Source organism: Cervus elaphus, chromosome 32 (genome assembly GCF_910594005.1).
Source record: "Cervus elaphus chromosome 32, mCerEla1.1, whole genome shotgun sequence".
NCBI classification, from domain to species: Eukaryota; Metazoa; Chordata; class Mammalia; order Artiodactyla; family Cervidae; genus Cervus; species Cervus elaphus.
Window position 1 is genome coordinate 41,477,678 of NC_057846.1, and position 23,898 is coordinate 41,501,575.

At 37.4% G+C, this 23,898-nt stretch overlaps 1 protein-coding gene across 1 annotated transcript in view; it reads right to left on the reverse strand.

The window, feature by feature from the left end:
• Nucleotides 1-23,898, reverse strand: part of ADAM2 (ADAM metallopeptidase domain 2) — a 110,693-nt gene that overhangs the window by 62,475 nt on the left and 24,320 nt on the right. The window contains exons 7-10 of the mRNA XM_043893613.1: nucleotides 22,096-22,152; nucleotides 7,122-7,193; nucleotides 6,516-6,682; nucleotides 2,206-2,287 (exon numbers count right to left, since the gene is read on the reverse strand). Coding sequence (XP_043749548.1) covers nucleotides 2,206-2,287; nucleotides 6,516-6,682; nucleotides 7,122-7,193; nucleotides 22,096-22,152 — 378 coding nt within the window. The remainder of the gene's footprint in view (nucleotides 1-2,205; nucleotides 2,288-6,515; nucleotides 6,683-7,121; nucleotides 7,194-22,095; nucleotides 22,153-23,898) is intronic.

Sequence of the window (23,898 nt, forward strand, 5' to 3'; positions counted from 1 at the left end):
CTCCACACTGTTCTCCATAGTGGCTGGACTAGTTTTCATTCCCACCAACAGTGTAAGAGGGTTCCCTTTTCTCCAAACCCTCTCCAGCATTAATTGTTTGTAGAGTTTTGGATAGCAGCCATCCTGACTGGCGTGTAATGGTACCTTGTTGTGGTTTTGATTTGTGTTTCTCTGATAATGAATGATGTTGAGCATCTTTTCATGTGTTTGTTAGCCATCTGTATGTCTTCCTTGAAGAAATGTCTGTTTAGTTCTTTGGCCCATTTTTTGATTGGGTCATTTATTTTTCTGGAATTGAGCTGCAGGAGTTGCTTGTATAGTTTTCAGATTAATCTTTTGTCTGTTGCTTCGTTTCCTATTATTTTCTCCCATTCTGAGGGCTGTCTTTTCACCTTGTTTATAGTTTCCTTTGTTGCAAACACACAAAAAGTGTTAAAAGGCAAGTTTGGCATGTCAGGAATAATCAAAGTATTATGCAATAGAAGCAAAACCATGCCAATATTAAGCACATCAAGATTTTCTACTAGAAGTGCCAATTAGTGCATTTGATGATGTTATTCTTCACCCATGTCCCAGGAAGCATTTTGAGGCAATTAATAGTGACAGGAGTTTTATTTTAACTCAGTTCATAATTAAATTAGATAAACAATGGAGAAAAAACTCAAAATTAAATTTATTTATATAAAATTAATTAATCATATAAATTAATTGATATTAAAATTCATTATTAAATATTGAATATATGAAAAATTATGAGCATCTTATAAAATAGGTCACTACCCTAACTTTCTAAAGAGGATAATTTAAACTCATCAGAGGAAAATTAAAAAAAATTTATATATTAAGTTAAATGAGGAGTTTTAATAGTTCACATATTTTTGTCAGCAGCAGGAAAAGATCCCTAGAATCATTATGCAGATTTTAATATCAGTTCAGTTCAGTTCAGTTGTTCAGTCATGTCTGACTCTGCGACCCCATGGACTGCAGCACACCAGGCCTCCCTGTCCATCACCAACTCCCAAAGTTTACTCAAACTCAAGTCCATTGAGTTGGTGATGCCACCCAGCCATCTCATCCTCTGTTGTCCTCTCCTCCTCCTGCCTTCAGTCTTTCCCAGGATCAGGGTCTTTTCAAAGAGTCAGCTCTTCACATCAGGTGGCCAAAGTATTGGTGTTTCAGCTTCAACATCAGTCCTTCCAATGAATATTCAGGACTGATTTCCTTTAGGATGGACTCTCAAGAGTCTTCTCTAACACCACAGTTCAAAAGCATCAATTCTTCAGTGCTCAGCTTTCTCTATAGTCCAACTCTCACATCCATACATGAATACTGGAAAAACCATAGCCTTAACTAGATGGACCCTTTTTGGCAAAGTTATGTCTCTGCTTTTTAATATGCTGTCTAGGTTGGTCATAACTTTCCTCAAAGGAGTAAGTGTCTTTTTATTTCACGTCTGCAGTCACCATCTGCAGTGATTTTGGAGCCCAAGAAAATAAAGTCTGACACTGTTTCCACTGTTTCCCCATCTATTTGCCATGAAGTGATGGGACCAGATGCCATGATCTTAGTTTTCTGAATGTTGAGCTTTAAGCCAACTTTTTCATTCTCCTCTTTCATTTTCATCAAGAGGCTCTTCTACTTTGCTTTCTGCCATAAAGGTGGTGTCATCGCATATCTAAGGTTAATGATATTTCTCCTGGAAATCTTGAGTCCAGCTTGTGCTTCTTCCAGCCCAGCGTTTCTCATGATGTACTCTGCATAGAAGTTCAATAAGCAGGGTGACAATATACAGCCTTGACATACTCCTTTTCCTATTTGGAACCAGTCTGTTGTGCCTTGTCCAGTTTTAACTGTTGTTTCCTGACCTGCATACAGATTTCTCAAGAAGCAGGTCAGGTGGTCTGGTATTCCCATATCTTTCAGAATTTACCACAGTTTATTGTGATCCACACAGTCAAAGGCTTTGGCATAGTCAATAAAGCAGAAATAGAAGTTTTTTGGAACTCTCTTGCTTTTTCGATGATTCAATGGATGTTGGCAATTTGATCTCTGGTTCCTCTGCCTTTTCTAAAACCAGCTTGAACATCTGGAAGTTCATGGTTCACATATACTTAGCCATAATAAACTATTGAAAGTTAATTGCATATTAATCTAAATAGCATCTCATTTATACATCTTAGTCAAGTAAATTAAATCATACCATACCAGAGCAACACCTCCTCCATAGTGTTTATCACACATCCTCCCTTGAAAGGTTGCACCAATATAATTTGATTTTTCTCTGTAACTTAAGTTTAAAAAAAGCATAATCATATAACTTTGCCAAATTAAGCACAATTAATATTAAATTTAACTAGTAGTTTTTTGTTTTGCATACTCAAATAACAATTTCAGATATTTCCACTTAACACTAAGATTGGAACGTGTAGAAATGGATGATATGTATCTGCTTATTTTTAAAATAGTAAAATAGATTAAAAATAAAGTGAATAATCATGAATTTTTAGACAATAATGAATATTCTTTTTTATATAATTTTTTCAAAATTTACTGATTCTTAAAAAGTAAGCAATTTATTTATTAAAAATAAATAAAATTCCTTAAAACTAGAAAGCTAAGACAATTCAGCTTGACAAATGGGCAGAGTAAGCTTCTGGGTTGAAACATCCCTTTAATCAGAAATAATTAGCCTGGTCTACCCATGCAACTAGAGATCAGTGGAGAAATAACTCCAGAAAGAATGAAGGGATGGAGCTAAAGCAAAAACAATACCCAGTTGTGGATGTGACTGGTGATAGAAGGAAGGTCCGATGCTGTAAAGAGCAATATTGCATAGGAACCTGGAATGTTAGGTCCATGAATCAAGGCAAATTGGAAGTGGTCAAACAAGAGATGGCAAGAGTGAATGTCGACATTCTAGGAATCAATGAACTAAAATGGACTGGAATGGGTGAATTTAACTCAGATGACCATTATATCTACTACTGTGGGCAGGAATCCCTTAGAAGAAATGCAGTAGCCATCATGGTCAACAAAAGAGTCCAAAATGCAGTACTTGGATGCCATCTCAAAAACGAAAGGATGATCTCTGTTCATTTCCAAGGCAAACCATTCAATATCATGGTAATCCAAGCCTATGCCCCAACCAGTAACATTGAAGAAGCTGAAGTTGAACAGTTCTATGAAGACCTACAAGATCTTTTAGAACTAACACCCAAAAAAGATGTCCTTCATTATAGGGGACTGGAATGCAAAAGTAGGAAGTCAAGAAACACCTGGGGTAATGGGAAAATTTGGCCTTGGAGTACAGAATGAAGCAGGGCAAAGGCTAATGGAGTTTTGCCAAGAGGATGCACTGGTCATAGGAAACACCCTCTTCCAAAAACACAAGAGAAGACTCTACACCTGGGCATCACCAGATGGTCAACACCGAAATCAGATTGATTATATTCTTTGCAGCCAAAGATGGAGAAGCTCTATACAGTCAGCAAAAACAAGACCAGGAGCTGACTGTGGCTCAGATCATGAACTCCTTATTGCCAAATTCAGGCTGGAATTGGAGAAAGTAGGGAAAACTACTAGACCATTCAGATATGACCTAAATCAAATCCCTTATGACTATACAGTGGAAGAGACTAAACCTGATAGACAGAGTGTCTGATGAACTATGGACGGAGTTTCATGACAGTGTACAGGAGACAGGGATCAAGACCATCCCCATGGAACAGAAATGCAAAAAGGCAAAATGGTTGTCTGAGGAGGCCTTACAAATAGTTGTGAAAAGAAGAGAAGTGAAAAGCAAAGGAGAAAAGGAAAGATATTCCCATTTGAATGCAGAGTTCCAAAGAATAGCCAGGAGAGGTAAGAAAGCCTTCCTCAGGGATCAATACGAAGAAATAAAGGAAAACAACAGAATGGGAAAGACTAGAGATCTCTTCAAGACAATTAGAGATACCAAGGGAACACTTCACGAAAAGGTGGGTTTGATAAAGGACAGAAATGATATGGACCTAACAGAAGCAGAAGATATTAAGAAGAGGTGGCAAGAATACACAGAAGAACTGTACAAAAAAGATCTTCATGACCCAGAAAATCATGATGGTGTGCCCACTCACCTAGAGCCAGACATCCTGGAATGTGAAGTCAAGTGGGCCTTAGAAAACATCACTATGAGCAAAGCTAGTGGATGTGATGGTATTCCAGTTGAGCTATTTCAAATCCTGAAAGATGATGCTTTCAAAGTGCTGCACTCAATATGCCAGCAAATTTGGAAAAGTCAGCAGTGGCCACAGGACTGGAAAAGGTCAGTTTTCATTCCAATACCTAAGAAAGGCAATCCCAAAGAATGCTCAAACTACTGCGGAATTGCACTCATCTTACATGCTAGTAAAGTAATGCTTAAACTTCTCCAAGCCAGACTTCAGCAATATGTGAACCATGAACTTCCAGATGTTCAAGCTGGTTTTACAAAAGGCAGAGGAACCAAAGATCAAATCCCAATATCTGCTGGATCATCGAAAAAGCAAGAGAGTTCCAAAAAACTTCTATTTCTGCTTTATTGACTATGCCAAGGCCTTCGACTGTGTGGATCACAATAAACTGTGGAAAATTCTGAAAGAGATAGGAATACCAGACCACCTGACCTGCCTCTTGAGAAACCGGTATGCAGGTCAGGAAGCAACAGTTAGAACTGGACATGGAACAACAGACTTGTTCCAAATAGGAAAAGGAGTATGTCAAAGCTGTATATTGTCACCCTGCTTATTGAACTTATATGCAGAGTACATCATGAGAAACCCTGGGCTGGAAGAAGCACAAGCTGGAATCAAGATTGCCAGGAGAAATATCAATAACCTCAGATATGCAGATGACACCACCCTTATGGCAGAAAGTGAAGAAGAGCTAAAGAGCCTCTTGATGAAAGTGAAAGAGGAGAGTGAAAAAGTTGGCTTAAAGCTTAATATTCAGAAAAGTAAGATCATGGCATCTGGTCCCATCACCTCATGGGATGCCCATGTGGATGGGCAGACAGTGGAAACAGTGTCAGACTTTATTTTCTGGGGCTCCAAAATCACTGCAGATGGTGACTGCAGCCATGAAATTAAAAGACACTTACTCCTTGGAAGGAAGGTTATGACCACCCTAGTAGCATTTTAAAAAGCAGAGACATTACATTGCCAACAAAGGTCCATCTAGTTAAGGCTATGGTTTTTCCAGTGGTCATGTATGGATGTGAGAGTTGGACTGTGAAGAAAGCTGAGCACCAAAAAATTGATGCTTTTGAACTGTGGTGTTGGAGAAGACTCTTGAGAGTCCCTTGGACTGCAAGGAGATCCAACCAGTCCATCCTAAAGGAGATCTGTCCTGGGTGTTCATTGGAAGGACTGATGTTGAAGCTGAAACTCCAGTACTTTGGCCAACTCCTGCAAAGAGTTGACTCATTGGAAAAGACCCTGATGCTGGGAGGGATTGGGGGAGGAGGAGAGGGGGACGACAGAGGATGAGATGGCTGGTTGGCATCACTGACTCGATGGGCATGAGTTTGCGTAAGCTCTGGGAGTTGGTGATGGACAGGGAGGCCTGGTGTGCTGCAATTTTTGGGTTCGCAAAGAGTCCGACACGACCAACAGACTGAACTGAACTGAACCATGCAAAGATATGTGTATTTGTGGAAGAAAAATAGTATAAAATAAAGAAAAATAATATAAAAGGTTAAAATTTGTAATTATATATATGATTTTTACATAATATGATAATATATAATAAGATTATTAAATAGAAATGGAGGCTTGTTATTTTTAAAAATGTGGTTGATTGTGAATATAGTACATTAGAGATATTGAAATAGTGTTTTTTCAATAGAGAAAATTGTTTATCAATATTGTTTATCAATAGAGATATTGAAAAATGCAATAGTGTTTGCACTTCATCATTATTTGTTTTTGTTTTTTAGAAACAAACATAAAAAGAAGGCTAAATCTCTAAATTCATAGAATACATTTCTTTAAATACATACTGTTAGTGTTTTACATATAGTTGTGTTAGTTACTCAGTCATGTCCAACTCGTTGTGACCCCATGGACTGTAGCCCACCAGGTTCTTCTGCCCATGGGATTTTCCAGGCAAAAATACTGAAGTGAGTTGCCATTTCCTACTCCAGGGGATCTTCCCAACCCCAGGATTGAGCTCACTTCCCTCTCTTGTCTTCTGCATTGGCAGGCATGTTCTTTACCACTAGTGCCACCAGTTAGGCACATTTAATGATATGTTATATACTCAGTGTAAGAAGACATACTTTAAAAAGCTTGAAGTGAGTTTTAAATATCAGCCAATATATAGAGTAATTGATATTAATAATTCTGCTACAAAACTTATGTTGTGAAAAATACTATTCACAGGTTATTATATATAAAGAAATGACAAGATTTGTTTTTCCTTGAGGGCCTGTCAGAAATTAGGTCAAATTACATATGCTTTCTAATGCGTAAGATTTAGTAATGACAGGATATACTTACACAAGTAAAAATGCCACATCATGTGGACGTAGAACAAGATAAGATCGTTTCCATTTTAAAAATCTGTGTAATAATTCATTAGCATCTCCGGTTACTGGAATTTTATTTTCATCTATCCAAAGCTCTAATGAAGATAGAATTATTGTAATATTAAGTGAAGTAAAAATCTAAAACAGGAGACATAAAGAAAATATGTTCAAACTATATAGATTAAATAGATTTGGGAATTTATCTGCAAAAATAAACACTATACACGACATACAGATTAAAAATATAAACTGCAAATCTGGTCTGGGTCTTATAAATTCTATTAGTGAGTAATAAATATCACAAATAAAACAAGTAATAAGGAATATTTTGATATGCTTGTACTTAATTAAGCCAGGCCAATGTCAAGTGCTTTACCTAATTTAATCCTTACAAAACCATAAGTAGGTATTTATAATTATTAATTACTGCAATTAAAGAGTTAGAAAACTTAAAATGGTTATATATTTGCCCTCTTTCACACAATATGTGTATTCAGGCAGGGTCATTTAAAACAAAAAACAAAACACTCTGAAAACTGTTTAGGTAACACAAACAAATGCATAAGCAAGCACTTACAGCATTGGTCAATCCAGTCAACTGGAAAATCTTTTGAATGACAACAGCTGTATCAGCACCCATATGATTATACTGAAAAAGATAATTTGCATTTTAGATCTAAGTATATATATTGCTTACTATCTAATGATGGCTATTATACTTAAATTGTAAAAGTATGAGTTAAGAAAAATTTTAAATTACCAATTTATTAGTTTTTAAACATTATCTATTATTATAGATAGCATGATATATATTAAGTGTGAAAATGAAAACCAAAAAAGAAAAGACACTACAAACTTTTACAAAAAGAATAAAACTTTCTATTTTTTTTTTTAAGAAAACTTTCTCAACTCACTTATGAGGCCAGCATTATCCTAATATTAAAACCACTCAAAAATACCATGAATAAAAGAAAATTTTAGGCCAAATTCCTAATGAATATAGGTGGAAAAGTCCTCAAGAGAATGTTGGCAACATGAATTCAACAACACACTGATAGGATCATACACCATGATCCAGTGAGATTTACTCCAGGGATGCATATGAATGGTTCAGTCTCTCTGAATCAATCAGTGTGATACACCCCATTAACAAACTGAAGAATAAAAAAAAAATCATATGATCATCTCAATAGATGCAGAAAAAAGCATTTGATAAATTTCAATCTGCTTTCAGGATAAAAACTCACCAAAGTGAATATAGAGAGAATATGCCACAACATAATAAAAGCCATGATCAACATCACACTCAGCAGTGTAAAGTTGGAAACTTTCCCAATAAGACCGGGAACAAGAGAAGGATACCTATAATTGCCACTTTTATCTAGCATAGTATTGGAAGTCTTAGTCAGAGCAATTAGGCAAGAAAGACAAATAAAAGGTATTCATATTGGAAAAGAAAGAAGTGAAACTGTCACTATTTGCAGGTGACATAAATAGAAAACCCTAAAATGAAAGTGTTAGTCGCTCGGTTGTGTCCAACTCTTTTGGACTGTAGCCCAGCAGGCTACTGTCTCTAAAATTCTCCAGGCAGGAATACTGGATTGGGTAGCCATTCCCTTCTCCAGGGATTCTTTCCAACCCAGGGATCAAAGATGGATTTCCTGCATTGCAGGCAGATTCTGTACCAGCTGAGTCACCAGGAAAGCCCATCAAAAAACTGTTGGAACTTGAAAGAAATTCACTAAAGTTGCAAGATACAAAACCACAATATGCAAAAATCTGTTATATTATTTCTCTATAATAATAAACTATCAGAAAGCAAAACTAAGAAAACAATGCCATTTACAATTGCATCAGAAGAATAAAATACCTAGGAATAAATTTAACCAAGGAAATGAAAGATCTTTTCACTGAAAACTATATGAAAACATTGATTAAAGAAACTGAAGAAGGGAGAGAACAAGGTGGCAGAGGAGTAGGTGGACATGGAGTACATCTATCCCCACAGATACATCAAGAATACACCTTCAAACACAGAAGTACATGCAGAACACCAGCTGAGAGCGGACAGGAGTACCTGACCAGTGGAAAAGAATTTATAGAACCACACAAAACTCAGTAGGGTGAAGGAACTAGGGAGAAAAATAGGAGTGTTAGTAGGACTGGACCTGCCCTCAGTGGGTGAGGAAAGTGAAGCAGGGGTCCAATCCCAACATCGGGGCAATTGTCTGAGTCAGAAGAGAAACATTTAAGGCTGAGAATGAAACAACTGAACGGTGGCACCCAAATGGAATGAGAATCAGACAGTCCTTGCCGCAGCCATACATACCCGGGACAGGGATGTAGGTTCCCTAGAAGGCGCAGTGGCTGGGAACTTGAGTTTAAGGATTGTGGAGCAATCCCAGGGCGAGGGCTGCTGTTGACTGTGGAGAGACGGATCAAGGGGATGTGAGGGAGGAGATTGTGGTGGGAAATGCCTGTGGAGGAAAGCCAGGTAGCCATGGAAGAAAGGTGATACTGCTGAGTCATGTGTAGGAGGTGGAGCCATCATTATACCCTCTCTCTCCGCACATGCCTGCATCAGCAGCTGAACAATAGAGAGGCTGGCCCCCAAACACCTGAGACACTGAACTACAGAGTAGGACCCCACCCAGGGTGCTCCTTTAAGTGACTGATGTGCAAGACTGCACAGTAGGACTCCAGCCAGGGGGGTCCCCTATATGTGCCTAATGGGCTGAACAACAGAGAAGGACCCCAGGCAAGTGCCTGAATGGGCAGAGATGCAGAGAAAAACTGGCTCTAGAGGTCTTCTGATCGCCAGCTACAAGAAACTTGAAGAAAGACTCTGAGAGGGCCATAACTCCTGTGGTGGAGGCAGTCTGTGCCCCTGCACACTTGGCACCTAGGGTCCTTGCAAGCCAAGCCGCTGCACCACTACATGATCAACCCTCTCTGGGGTAAAGCCGCCACAGGCATAAAAAGTCTTGTGTCTATGCACGCAGGGTCGCTTTGGGCATGTTCAACTCTTTGTGACCTTGTGGACTGTGACCTGCCAGGCTTCTCTGCCAGGGGACTTCTCCAGGCAAGAATACTGGAGCATACTGGCCAATACTGGCTGCCATACCCTTCCAGAGCACTCTATTTCCTGCTGCCCGAGCCGCCAACTCCCCCGAGGACCTGGTGCTGCCAGAGCCCCTGCAACCCAAGCAGCTGCACCACCTCCACGCCTGGCCCTCACTGGGCAGACCCGAGTCCTCCAGGGCAGCCTCAGGAGCAAACCCCGGTGGACTAGCCACATGCAGAGGTGGAAAGAAAACCACAACTGAAACCCAGGGGCAGTGTGGCTAAGGAAGAAGACCCAAACCCCTCCCATCTGCTGTACAAGCTGCAGATTAAATCCACACGATCAGCTAGGCAGACTCTGTGTCTATGAAACATACATAAAAGGACACCGAGAGCTCCCACAAAAGAAAACGCACCAGTTCTGACAGCTGTGGACATTGGAGGCAAGAGCACACAGGAGGAGGACCAGATTAGAGTCTGAGATGCCCCCACAGTGGGTCCGGAGACCAGCACAGTGTTGGAGGGCATCCTAGGGAGGGGAGGTGGACCGTGACTCCCAGCGAGGGAAAGGATTCTGACAGCAGTGATGCAAGAAATATATTATTATTTTTATGTTTTGACTTGTTCTGTATATTCATTTGGATTTTTTAAACCTTTTTCTTTATTTCTTTTTCTTTTTTTCCCCTTCACCCCCCAACCCTGTCGTGCAATTTTTGATTTTTTTTTTTTTTTTGCACTATGAGATCTAATTAAGCTTTTGAGCTTCTTGTTTTCTCTTTTCTCAGTCATATTTTTTTAATTGTTGTTATAAATCCCTGCTTCTATGTTGCACTTTTGCAGTTCTATGGAGTTTTCCTTTTTTTTCTTTCTTCTTCCTGTTTTTTCTTCTTTTTGAATTTTAATTTTTAATTTCTTTAAAACGTATTATTATTTTTTCTACATTTATACTTTTGTTTGCTCTTCCTACTGTTCTCTTCCCCTTGCAGTTAATCTTTAATATATATAAATCTTCTTTATCTACCTCTATTTAACCTTGCATATCTATTCTTTCTTTCTTCCCTTTCTATTCAACATATTTATTAGTTTTGTTTTTATTGCTTTATTCCCCACTTGGCACCTTGCTTTAGTTTTGTTTTCCAGTTTGTGCTTTAGCTAGTTTTGTTCTTAACTGGTAGATATAATTTTTGGTTTCCTTTGCTCACTGGGTCAATCTACTGTACTTTATTTTTGTCAGACTGTTTTGATATTGCTTATGGGTGCATATGTATATATTTCGTTATTTTAATTATTCTTCACCTGATTTTGTAACTGCCATTTGTCTGAGGTTCACCTTTGGTTTCTTGTTTTTGGGTATTTGTTTTAATCTCACTTAATGCCATAACAAACCACTTGTGGAATCTTCATCCCTGACCAGAGATCAAGCCCTGAGCCTTTGTAGTGGGAGCACTGACTTCAAGACCCTAGACTACCAGAGAACTCACCCTAGGGAGTATCAAATAGTGAGAACTCACACAAAGAAATCCACTTGAATACAAGACCCAGCATTACCCAGCCAGCATTAGCATTTGTTTCTAAACAACAAACAAAACAAAAATACAAACCGAATCATCAGCAGATAGGATTACCACCTCACTCAACCTTGCCAATCAGAGGAAAAAGAAAAGAAAAGAGAAAAAAAATTATGAACAACTTGAAGCTGTGATAAAAAAATCTCCCAAAAAACAAAAACCCAGGACCAGATGGCTTCACAGGAGAATTCTATCAAACATTAAGAGAAAATCTAATGCCTATCCTTCTAAAACTCTTTCAGAAAATTGCAGAAGGAACACTTCCAAATTCAATCTATGAGGCCACCATCAGCCTGATACCAAAACCAAAGACAACACAGAAAAATAAAACTACAGGCCAATATCATTGATGAACATAGATGAAAAACTCCTCAAACAAAATTTTAGCAAACAGAATTCAGCAACACATCAAAAAGCTCATACACCATGATAAAATTGGGTTTATTCCAGGGATGCAAGGATTCTTCAATATACAGAAATCAATCAATGTGACATACCATATTAATAAAGTCAAAGCGAAAAACCATATGATCATCTCAATAGATGCAGAAAAAGCCTTTGACAAAATTCAGCACCCATTTATGATTAAAACTCTTCAAAGAATGGGCATAGAAGGAACCTACCTCAACATAGTGAAGACCATATATGATAAGCCTACAGCAAACATTATTCTGAATGGTCAAAAATTGAAAGCATTCCCTCTAAGATCAGGAACAAGACAAGGGTGTCCACTTTCACCACTATCATTCAACATAGTTCTGGAAGTCCTAGCTACAGCAATCAGAGAAGAAAAAGAAATAAAAGGAATCCAGATCAGGAAAGAAGAAATAAAGCTCTCACTGTTTGCAGCTGACATGATACTGTACATAGAAAACCCTAAAGATAGTATCAGAAAACTACTAGAGCTAATCAGTGAACTTAGCAAAGTTGTAGGATACAAAATCAATGCACAGAAATCACTTGCATTTCTATATACTAACAACAAAATATCAGAAAGAGAAATTAAGCAATCAATCCCATTCACCAATGCAACAAAATAATTAAACATCTAGGAATAAACTTACCCAAGGAGACAAAAGAACTGTACACAGAAAATTGTAAGACACTAATGAAGGAAATCAAAGATGAAATAAACAGATGGAGAGATATTCCATGTTCCAGAGTATGAAGAATCAATATTGTGAAAATGACTATACTACCAAACAAAATCTACAGATTCAATGCAATTCCTATCAAATTACCAATGGCACTGTTCACAGAACTAGAACAAAAAATTTCACAATTCATGGAAACACAAAAGACCATGAATAGCCAAAGCAATCTTGAGAAAGAAGAATGGAGCTGGAGGAATCAACCTTCCTGACTTCAGATTATACTGCAAAGCTACAGTCATCAAGACAGTGTGGTACTGGCACATAAATAGAAATATAGACCAATGGAACAAGATAGAAAGCCCAGAAATAAACCCATGCACCTATGGGTACCTTATTTTTGACAAAGGAGGCAAGAATAGGCAATGGGACAAAGACAGCCTCTTCAATAAATGGTGCTGGGAAAACTGGACAGCCTCATGTAAAAGAATGAAACACCATACACAAAGATAAACTCAAAATGGATTAAAGACTTAAATGTAAGATCAGAAAGTATAAAACTCTTAGAGGAAAATATAGGCAGAACACTCGATGATATAAATCAAAGCAAGACTCTCTATGACCCACCTGCTAGAGTAATGGAAATAAAAATAAAAGTAAACAAGTGAGGCCTAATTAAACCTAAAAACTTTTGCACAGCAAGGAAACTGTAAGCAAGGTGAAAAAGAACCCTCAGAAAGGCAGAAGATAATAGGGAATGAAACAACTGACAAAGGATCAATTTCCAAAATACACAAGCAGCTCATACAACTCAATACCAGAAAAACAAACAACCCAATCAAAAAGTGGGAAAAAAGCCAAAACAGTCATTTCTCCAAAGAAGACATACAGATAGGTAACAAACACATGAAAAGATGTTCAACATTTCTCATTATTAGAGAAATGCAAATCAAAACTACAATGAGATATCACCTTATACCAATCAGAGTGGCCATCATCAAAATGTCTACAAACAATAAATGCTGGAGAGGGTGTGCAGAAAAGGGAATGCTCTTGCACTTATGCTGGGAATATAAATTTATACAGCCACTATGGAAGATGGTATGGAGATTCCTTAAAAAACTAGGAATAAAACCACCATATGACCCAGCAATCCGACTTTTAGGCATATACCCTGAGGAAACCCAAATGGAAAGAGACACATGCATCCTGTTGTTCATTGCAGCACTATTTACAACAGACAGAATATGGAAGCAACCTAGATGTCCATTGACAGATGAGTGGATAAAGAATTGTGCTACATATACATAATGGAATATTACTTAGCCAAATAAAGGAACACATTTGAGTCAGTTCTAATGAGGTGGATGAACCTAGAGCCTATTATATAGAGTGAAGCAAGTCAGAAAGAGAAGATAAATATCATATTCTAATGCATATATACAGAATCTAGAAGGATGGTACTGAAGAATTTATTTACAGGGCAGCAATGGAGAAACAGATATAGAGAATAGACTTATGGACATGGGGAGAGGGGAGGAGAGGGTGAGATGTATGGAAAGAGACTCAGGACACTCAAACAGGGGCTATGTGTCAACCTAGAGGGGTGGGATGGGGAGACAGACGGGAGGGAGGTTCAAGAGGGAGGGGATATATGTATACCTATGGCTGATTCATGTTGAGGTTTGATAGAAAACAGCAAAATTCTGTAAAGCAATTATCCTTCAATTAAAAAATAAATAAATTTACAAAAAAAAAAAAGAAACTGAAGAAGACATAGATGAATGGGAAGTTATTCCATGCTCTTATATTAGAACAATTAATATTATTATAATGTTTATACTACCCAAGGCAATATACAAATCAATGCAATCCTTATCAAAATTCCAATGGTATTTTTCTCAAAGAAATAGAATCAACAGAGCTAAAATTTGTATGGAACTTCAAAAGACCCTGAATAGCCAAAGTAAATGTGAGAAGAACAAAGCTGGAGACACCATGTTCCCTGATTTCAAACTATATTACAAAGCACTGTGGGTGGTATTGTCATAAAAATGCATACATATCTTTAATATTCAAAGCTTTCTTACTAGTTGATAACAATGCAATCATTAAGAAAATGAACAAAAGTATTAAGTTGGTAGTTCAGTTCAGTTCAGTTCAGTTCAGTCACTCAGTTGTGTCTAACTCTTTGCGACCTCATGAACTGCAGCACGCCAGGCCTCCCTGTCAATCACCAGCTCCTGGAGTCCACCCAAACCCATGTCCATCAAGTCGGTGATGCCATCCAACCATCTCATCCTCTGTCGTCCCCCTCTCCTCCTGCCCTCAATCTTTCCCAGCATCAGGGTCTTTTCCAGTGAGTCAGCTCTTCACATCAGGTGGCCAAAGTATTGGAGTTTCAGCTTCAACATCAGTTCTTCCAAAGAACACCCAGGACTGATCTCCTTTAGGATGGACTGGTTGGATCTCCTTGCAGTCCAAAGGACTCTCAAGAGTCTTGTCCAACTCCACAGTTCAAAAGCGTCAATTCTTCAGTGCTCAGCTTTCTTTATAGTCCAACTCTCACATCCATGCACGACCACTGGAAAAACCATAGCCTTGACTAGACAGACCTTTGTTGGCAATGTAATGTCTCTGCTTTTTAATATGCTGTCTAGGTTGTTAGATTCAGTGAAAAGCAAATACTAATGGCCATTAAACATTAAATGATGCTTAAATTCTCAGGAATGAATGGGAATTAAAATTTCAATTTATAATTTTATACTCACTGGCTGACAAAAGTTAAAGAGAAAGATAAAACTAATGGTTGGCAGGTAAGAGAAGAAAATAAGAAAAGTTCCAGCCTTTTTACAAAGCAATGAATATATCTAATAAAACTAAACTACATATATATCTTTTGACTCATCATCCCTATTCCTGGTGACCTACCTTCACAGAGATTAAATTCACAAGATGTAAGAACTCATGACTAAGGATAATTTTTGTAGCATTATTCACAGTGACAAAGTAAAATTAAAAAAACTGAAAACAAAGTGAATATGCACCAATAATAAAGGAGTAAATTATGGTATATAAATACAATGGTACATTGTGCCATCCTTAAAAAATGAACTAGCAATTCAATTGATTTGAAAAAACTCCCACCAAAAAAATAAGTGAGTACCTTATATAATCCAGATAAACATCAGAGATTGATAGACTTGATTAAGAGGAAAAAGCAATTAAATAAAAATTGTTATAGAAGGGACTTCCCTGCTGGTCCAGTGGATAAAACTCCACACTTTTACCTCAAGGGGCACAGGTTTGATCCCTTGTTGGAGAAATAAAATCCTGTATGCCCTGAAGTGTGGCCAAAAAAAAAAAAAGTTGTTTCAGAAGACACAGTACATTTTCAAAGATACAAATAACTTGAAAGCAAAAATTATTGAAAGGATGGCCTATGCAGAGACAGCAAGAAGGCTGGGATATCTATCATGAAGACATAAAATTATAAACATTTTGTGCATCTAAGAACTGAGCACAAAACTTATACAAAATGCACAAGTGAAGGGAGAAATAGAAAATTCAGTAATAATATTTAAAGATTTAAATGTACAATTTCAGTAGTAGAATAACTGGGCAAAAACTCATTGCAGATACAGAAGACTAAAATTAAACCATATGCTAACAGATATTTATAGAATGTTCCACCCTGAAACAGCATAACGTGCACTTCTCAAGTGCTCATGGAACGTGATCTAGAAATAGACCATATTCTAGGTTATAGGGTAAGCTTCAATTAACAATTAAAAAATACAAAGTATGCTCTCTGACCAAAAGAATTAAAAAAAGTCAACAACAGCTAGGAATTCAAGGAATTCAAAGGATGTGGAAATTAAAAGATTGATTATAAATAACCAATAATCACTTCCCAGGTGGTGCTAGTGATAAAGAACTCATCTACCAATACAAGAGAGGTAAGAGACACAAATTTGATCCCTGGGTTGGGAAGATTCCCTGGAGAAGGGAATGGCAACCCACTCCAGTAGTCTTGCCTGGGAAATTCCATGCACACAGAAACCTGGTGGGCTACAGTCCATCAGGTCATACAGAGTCAGACACAATTAAAGTGACTTAGCACACACACAGGCACACAACCAATAATCAGCCATGAAATTAAAAGTTGCTTGCTCCTTGGAAGGAAAGCTATGACAAACCTATGACAAGCCTAAACAGCATATTCAAAGGCAGAGATATCATTTTGCTGACACAGGTCCATATAGTCAAAGCTGTGGTTTTTCCAATAGTCATGTACAGATGTGAGATTGGACCATAAAGAAGGCTGAGTGTTGAATTGATAATTTTGAATTATGGTGAGGAAGAAAAGTCAGTTAATACATGTCAACACCAAAGTACATCATTTCTTAGGAATATATATGATAAAGATTTTGAAACAGCCTTTGTAAAATGATGAAAACAAATAATTAAAAATATTCTTCATGGAAACAATACCATTCACCATTGCAACAAAAAGAATAAAATACTTAGGAGTATATCTACGTAAAGAAACAAAAGGCCTATACATAGAAAACTATAAAACACTGATGCTGTAAACGTACTTTCTAAAAGATGGATTATTTGAATGCTTACGGCACCTGACTTGTAAAAAAACAAAAAACAAAAAAATTAGAATCATTAAATTGTGTCCATGTTAAAAAAAAAAAAAAGAAATCAAAGAGGACACAAACAGTTGGAGAAATATACCATGTTCATGGACTGGAAGAATCAATATGGTCAAAATGACTATACTACCCAAAGCAATCTATAGATTCAATGCAATCCCTATCAAGCTACCAATGATATTTTTCACAGAACTAGAACAAATAATTTCACAATTTGTATGGAAATACAAAAAACCTCGAATAGCCAAAGTAATCTTGAGAAAGAAGAAGGGAACTGGTGGAATCAAACTGCCTGACTTCAGACTCTACTACAAAGCCACAGTCATCAAGACAGTATGGTACTGACACAAAGACAAATATAGATCAATGGAACAGAATAGAAAGCCCAGAGATAAATCCACGGACCTATGGACACCTTATCTTCAACAAAGGAGGCAAGAATATACAATGGAAAAAAGACAACCTCTTTAACAAGTGGTGCTGGGAAAACTGGTCAACCACTTGTAAAAGAATGAAACTAGAACACTTTCTAACACCATACACAAAAATAAACTCAAAATGGATTAAAGATCTAGACGTAAGACCAGAAACTATAAAACTCCTAGAGGAGAACATAGGCAAAACACTCTCCGACATAAATCACAGCAAGATCCTCTATGACCCACCTCCCAGAATATTGGAAATAAAAGCAAAAATAAACAAATGGGACCTAATTAAACTTAAAAGCTTTTGTACAACAAAGGAAACTATAAGCAAGGTGAAAAGACAGGCCTCAGATTGTGGGAAAATAATAACAAACGAAGCAACAGACAAAGGATTCATCTCAAAAATATATAAGCAACTCCTGCAGCTCAATTCCAGAAAAATAAATGACCCAATCAAAAAATGGGTCAAAGAACTAAACAGACATTTCTCCAAAGAAGACATACAGATAGCTAATAAACAGATGAAAAGATGCTCAACATCACTCATTATCAGAGAAATGCAAATCAAAACCACAATGAGGTACCATTACACGCCAGTCAGGATGGCTGCTATCCAAAAGTCACAAACAATAAATGCTGGTGAGGGTGTGGAGAAAGGGGAACCCTCTTACACTGTTGGTGAGAATGCAAACTAGTACAGCCACTATGGAGAACAGTGTGGAGATTTCTTTAAAAACTGGAAATAGAACTGCCACATGACCGAGCAATACCACTTCTGGGCATACACACTAAGGAAACCAGATCTGAAAGAGACGCGTGCACCCCAGTGTTCATTGCAGCACTGTTTATAATAGCCAGGACATGGAAGCAACCTAGATGCCCATCAGCAGATGAATGGATAAGGAAGCTGTGGTACATATACACCATGGAATATTACTCAGTCATTAAAAAGAATTCATTTGAATCAGTTCTAATGAGATGGATAAAACTGGAGCCCGTTATACAGAGTGAAGTAAGCCAGAAAGATAAAGACCAATAGAGTATACTAATGCATATATATGGAATTTAGAAAGATGGTAACGATAACCCTATATGCAAAACAGAAAGAGACACAGATGTACAGAACAGACTTTTGGACTCTGGGGGAGAAGGCGAGGGTGGGATGTTTCGAGAGAATAGCATGGAAACATGTATATTACCAAGGGTGAAACAGATCACCAGCCCGGCTGGATGCATGAGACAAGTGCTTGGGGCTGGTGCACTGGGAAGACCCAGAGGGATCGGGTAGAGAGGGAGGTGGGAGGGCGGATCGGGATGGGGAATACATGTAAATCCATGGCTGATTCATGTCAATGTATGGCAAAAACCACTACAATATTGTAAAGTAAATAGCCTCCAACTAATAAAAATAAATGGAAAAAAAAAACAAAACAAAAGAAAACAAACAAAAAAAATTCTTCATGGAAGTGAAATCAGCAAAAGGGAGAACCAGAAAACACCAAGCTTTTGTTTTTCTCTGGAAATATCAAAAGACAATCAGAAAATGGTTGATATAATAACCCCATTGGAGCCTCTGGAAAACCTCTGGCAAACATCCAAAGGTCTACAGCAGCTAAGCAAATATCTAACCAAGAAAAGCCCACCTTGAAAATGACAGGAAATTGTGTGGCATTTACTCTTCTATGCCCTACTTCTATGGCATGGTTTAGTCTGAAGGAAAGGCCCATCTGTTCCCCAGTTTACTCTCTCATGCCAGGTGGAGCAGAGAAGATCTTATTTGCAATTTTCTAATCTATCTGGAAGGTGTCCAAATGATTGTTTTCTGTGTCACCTAACTCAGTTTTCAGGTAGCAAAAAGGGGTGGTCACTGCTTGTTAAAACTTCAAGGTTATGACAGACCTGCAGATACTTGGAACAAGAGATTACAGGTGGAAATATACAGATATAAAGCTGTGAAAAGAAGCTGGGGTGAGATTTTTGGGAAACTGAGATATTGAAAAGCAGCCATGTATATAGTGAATCCCACAGGCCCAGGCAAGACATATGGTCAGAGAAACCTGAGAACATCTTAAACTTTCATGACATGGACTAAAAGATAACCCAGCTAATCAGTGAAAGGCTACCCTGACATAGAGCCAGTTCGAAAAAAATGATTTAAGATGTGTTTATTTTTTTTAAATGCTGAATTTTCAACAAAAATAATAAGATACCTTAGTCAATTTGGGCTACTGTAACAAAAACACCATAAACTGGGTCTCAAACAACAACCATTTACTTCTCACAGTTCGGAAGGCTGGAAAGTTTAAAGGTTAAGTCTCCAGTCACAGACATCAATTCTGTGTTGATGAGAACATACAGTGTCCTCAGATGGTAGAAGAGGTGGCCTTTCTTTTATAAGGGCACTAATCCCATTCATGAGGGCTCCACCTTCATGACCTAAGCCATTCTCAAAGCCTCCACTTCCAAATAACATCACTATGTGCATGTTCTTGCTTCTTGCTCAGTCACTTCAGTCATGTCAGACTCTTTGTGACCCCATGGACTGTAGCCCACGAGGCTCCTCTGTCCATGGGATTCTCCAGGCAAGAATACTGGAGTGGGTTGCCATGCCCTCCTCCAGGACATCTTCCCCACTCAGGGATAGAACCCATGTCTCCTGCAGCTTCTGCATTGCAGGCAAATTCTTTATTGCTGAGCCACTGGGGAAGCCCCACCATCATTATTCATCAGTATACATCTGAACAGAAAAGAAAAATTCAGTCTATATTATAAGCAAACTAGCAAACAACAACAACAACAAAAGCATAGCCCAAGGGAATGAAATAAATTGGCAGAAACCAGTCCTGAGAACTTGGAGACTTACTAACAAAGTCCTTAAAACAACTGTCCAAAATACGCTCAAAGAGCTACAGGAGATGGACATGTACACATAGCCTTATTTTGAATGAATAACCAGCAGTGAATTACTATACAGCACAGGGAACTCTGCTCAATGTCATGTGGCAGCCTGGGTGGGAGGGGAGCTTGGGGTAGAATGGATACATGTGTGTGTATGACTGAGTACATCTGCTGCACCTGAAACTATCACAATATTGTTAATTGCTTATGCTCCAAAATAAAAAGTTTTAAAAAAGAGCTAAAGAATAAAAACAATGAAGGGAAGCCAGGAAAGTGATGTATGAATAAAATGAGAATATCAACAAAGATATAGAATTATAAAAGAAATCAAACAGAATTTTGGCATTGAAAATGCAATAACTGAATTAAAAATTGAGTAGAAGGGTTCAACAGCAGATTTAAAGGAGCATAAGAAAGAATCAGCAAACTTGAGAATAGGATAATTGAAACTGTTGAGTCTGAGAACCAAAAGAAAAAAGAAAGGGGGGAACTTGTGGGATACCATTATGCAGTACAATATACAAGTAAAGAGAATCCCAGAAAAAGAAGGGAAATTATCTAAATAATGGCCAAAAGCTTGTGAAAATTGATGAAATACATGAACCGACAAATCCTGGAAACTTAAAAAATTCTAAGAAGGATAAAGCCAAAGAGACTCACACCAAGACATTATAATCAAATTATCTAAAGCTAAAAACAAAGAGAATACTAATATTGAAGACAATAAGAAAAAAGCAACTAACCATGTAAAAGGGATGATAATAACATTATTTCCAATTTCTTAGCAAAAACTGCAGAGGCCAGAAAACAATGAGACGTTATATTTAAAGTACAGAATGCAAAATGCAAAAGGCACCTTGGAAGACAGCTTGGCAATTTCTCACACACACACAAAACACCAAACAAACAAAAAAAAGAGACTGTTATCCTATGATTTAGCAATCATGCTGCTAGATATTTACCCAAAGGAGATAAAATAAGTCCATGAAAAAACTTGTGCAAGGATATATACAGCAGCTTGATTCATAACTGCCAGAATGTGGAGGCAACCAAGATGCCCTTTAGAAGGTGAATGGATAAACAAACTGTGGTATATACAGACAATACAATATTATTAAGTTGTAAAAAGAAATTAGCTCTAAAGCCATGATAAGGCACGTAGTAAAGTTAAATGCATGTTACCAAGGTAAAGAAGACAATCTGTAGTGCCTACCAACCTCATATTTCAACAATGTGATATTCTCAAAAAGGCAAAATTATGGAGACAGTAAAAAGATCAAAGATTACTAGATGTTACGAGTTTGCTGCTGCTGCTGCTAAGTCACTTCAGTTGTGTCTGACTCTGTGCGACCCTATAGACAGGAGCCCACCAGGCTGCTCCCCCGTCCCTTGTATTCTCCAGGCAAGAACACCGGAGTGTGTTGTCATTTCCTTCTCCAATTCATGAAAGTGAAAAGTGAAAGTGAAGTAGCTCAGTCGTGTCCGATTCTGAGCGACCCCATGGACTGCACCCCACCAGGCTCCTCCGTCCATGGGATTCACCAGGCAAGAGTACTGGAGTGGGTTGCCATTTCCTTCTCCAGTTATGAGTATGAGAATGATGAATAAAAATTACTCAGAAACTATTCTGTATGTAACAGATGTTTTCATTTATGTTAATTATATAAAATGAAAAATAAATAGAGACATGATTTTCAATTTACTACTGATACCAGAAATTTAAATTCATTAAAGCAGACCTTATTATTTATTTTCCTGTTAAAAATTTATTACAACATTTTTTTATAACCTCCCATTGCTAATATAAATTAACATGAGACAAATAAATGAAAGTATACTTACCAAGTCTTTTTCAACTACAATATGCATTTCTATATACTGAGAGAAGTCTGGAAGAGGCTAAAAAAATCACATACATAGGTAAAAAATGAAGAATTATTAAATATTTTAAGTAATGTCACTACTTCACGAATTCAATGTTAGAAATTCAATTTTATATATGAAAATAGAAGTAATTTTCAGACTACTGCCTTTGTTGCCTCTTTTGCATCTGTTCAGTTAATTAATTTACTCAGAAAACAATCAACTAATTTACTCAGAAAATAACTTTTACCTTCCACTGGTACAGGGCTACTCATTTGATTCTCTGCTCTGAAGGACATCGTCCCTTGATCACCACTGTATGTGAATTTACACCAGTTTAATGATTCCATCATACATTATTGTGTGTTATGATTTTATTTGTGACCTTGAAAGAGTAAGGGCACCTCTGTTTGGAGGGGTGGAATTCCATCTGAAGATAAAGCTAATCCTTGTATAATTAACCTCAGAAAAATGTGAGCAACTGAGAAACAAAATGACTGAGTTTCTTAAACTGTGCCATAGATATCTTAGGATGTGGAATCCGGTTACACTGTCATCACAGATCACAGTGGTTAACTTAGGCACAAATGTGAGGCCCAATGGGCTTATGATCTGTGTGATTTACACCCTGCCAATTTCTAGGGATAAAGTAATACTTGTTTTAACTACCATTAGTAAAATATTACTTGTTTCCATCATTATTTTTATATGAATTTAACCTGGGAGGAATACACTAAGGAAAGCTTATGAGAGAGTCTTTATGGACACTCTAAGATTGTAGTGTATTTGACTCAAAATAGTTATAATACTATCAACAATGGACAAATATATAGAAGCAGAAAAAGAGAATCAAATTTCAAAAATTGAGAAAACTTTTTATTATGCTTATTTTAAAGTCTGCATTTTTTTTTCTTTTTACACTGATTTAATTCCTTGAAAGTTCAAAACTATCACATTTTACTTAAATCGTTTTCCTTAACATAAAGAGGAGCAATAAAGAGGGAAAAACTAATCTGGGACTTAGCAAAGATGAAAGTCAAGACTATAGTAATTTAAAGGGAAAAAGTTAATAAGGTCATTAAGACAAATTCAGGGCTGCATGATCATTCATTTTTTCCACCTTTAAACATACTTTTAAAGCCTTGAAGACTTGGGGTTTTTTTTTTTTCCAAAACAATGCAAATGAAATCCCCTTACAGTCTAATCAATTTATTATAATTTCCATCCAAAGGTAAGCATCAAATGTTTCATGATAGTTTTGCTTATAGGACTCCATCCTTCCATTTAGGATGAAACAAGGAAAAGACACTGCTTTACTGGAGGATAAACACAAGCATTTATATTAATTGTGTTAGGGTTATATTAATGATTTGAAGGATTCAAAGTTATTTCTTTGTTTTAACCAACATAAGCTGCTACTGATGCTGCTGCTTAGTTGCTAAGTCGTGTCCGACTCTTTTGTGACCCAGCAGACTGCAGCCTGCCAGGCTCCTCTGTCTATGGGACTTCCCAGGCAAGAATACTGGGATGGGTTGCCATTTCCTTCTCCAGGGGACTTTCCTGACTTAGGGTTCGAACTGTGTCTCCTGCATCACTTGCATTGGCAGGCGGGTTCTTTGCCATTGCGCCACCTGGGATGCCCAACATAAGGGTTAGCTGACTTACATTTCCTGAAGTAATCCTTATTCATTTTCATCTTTGAGATAAGGACTGATGATATTTAGTTGATAATAATTTATTCATTTATTTGCTGGACAAGAAACTTTCAAGAGAAAAGATACA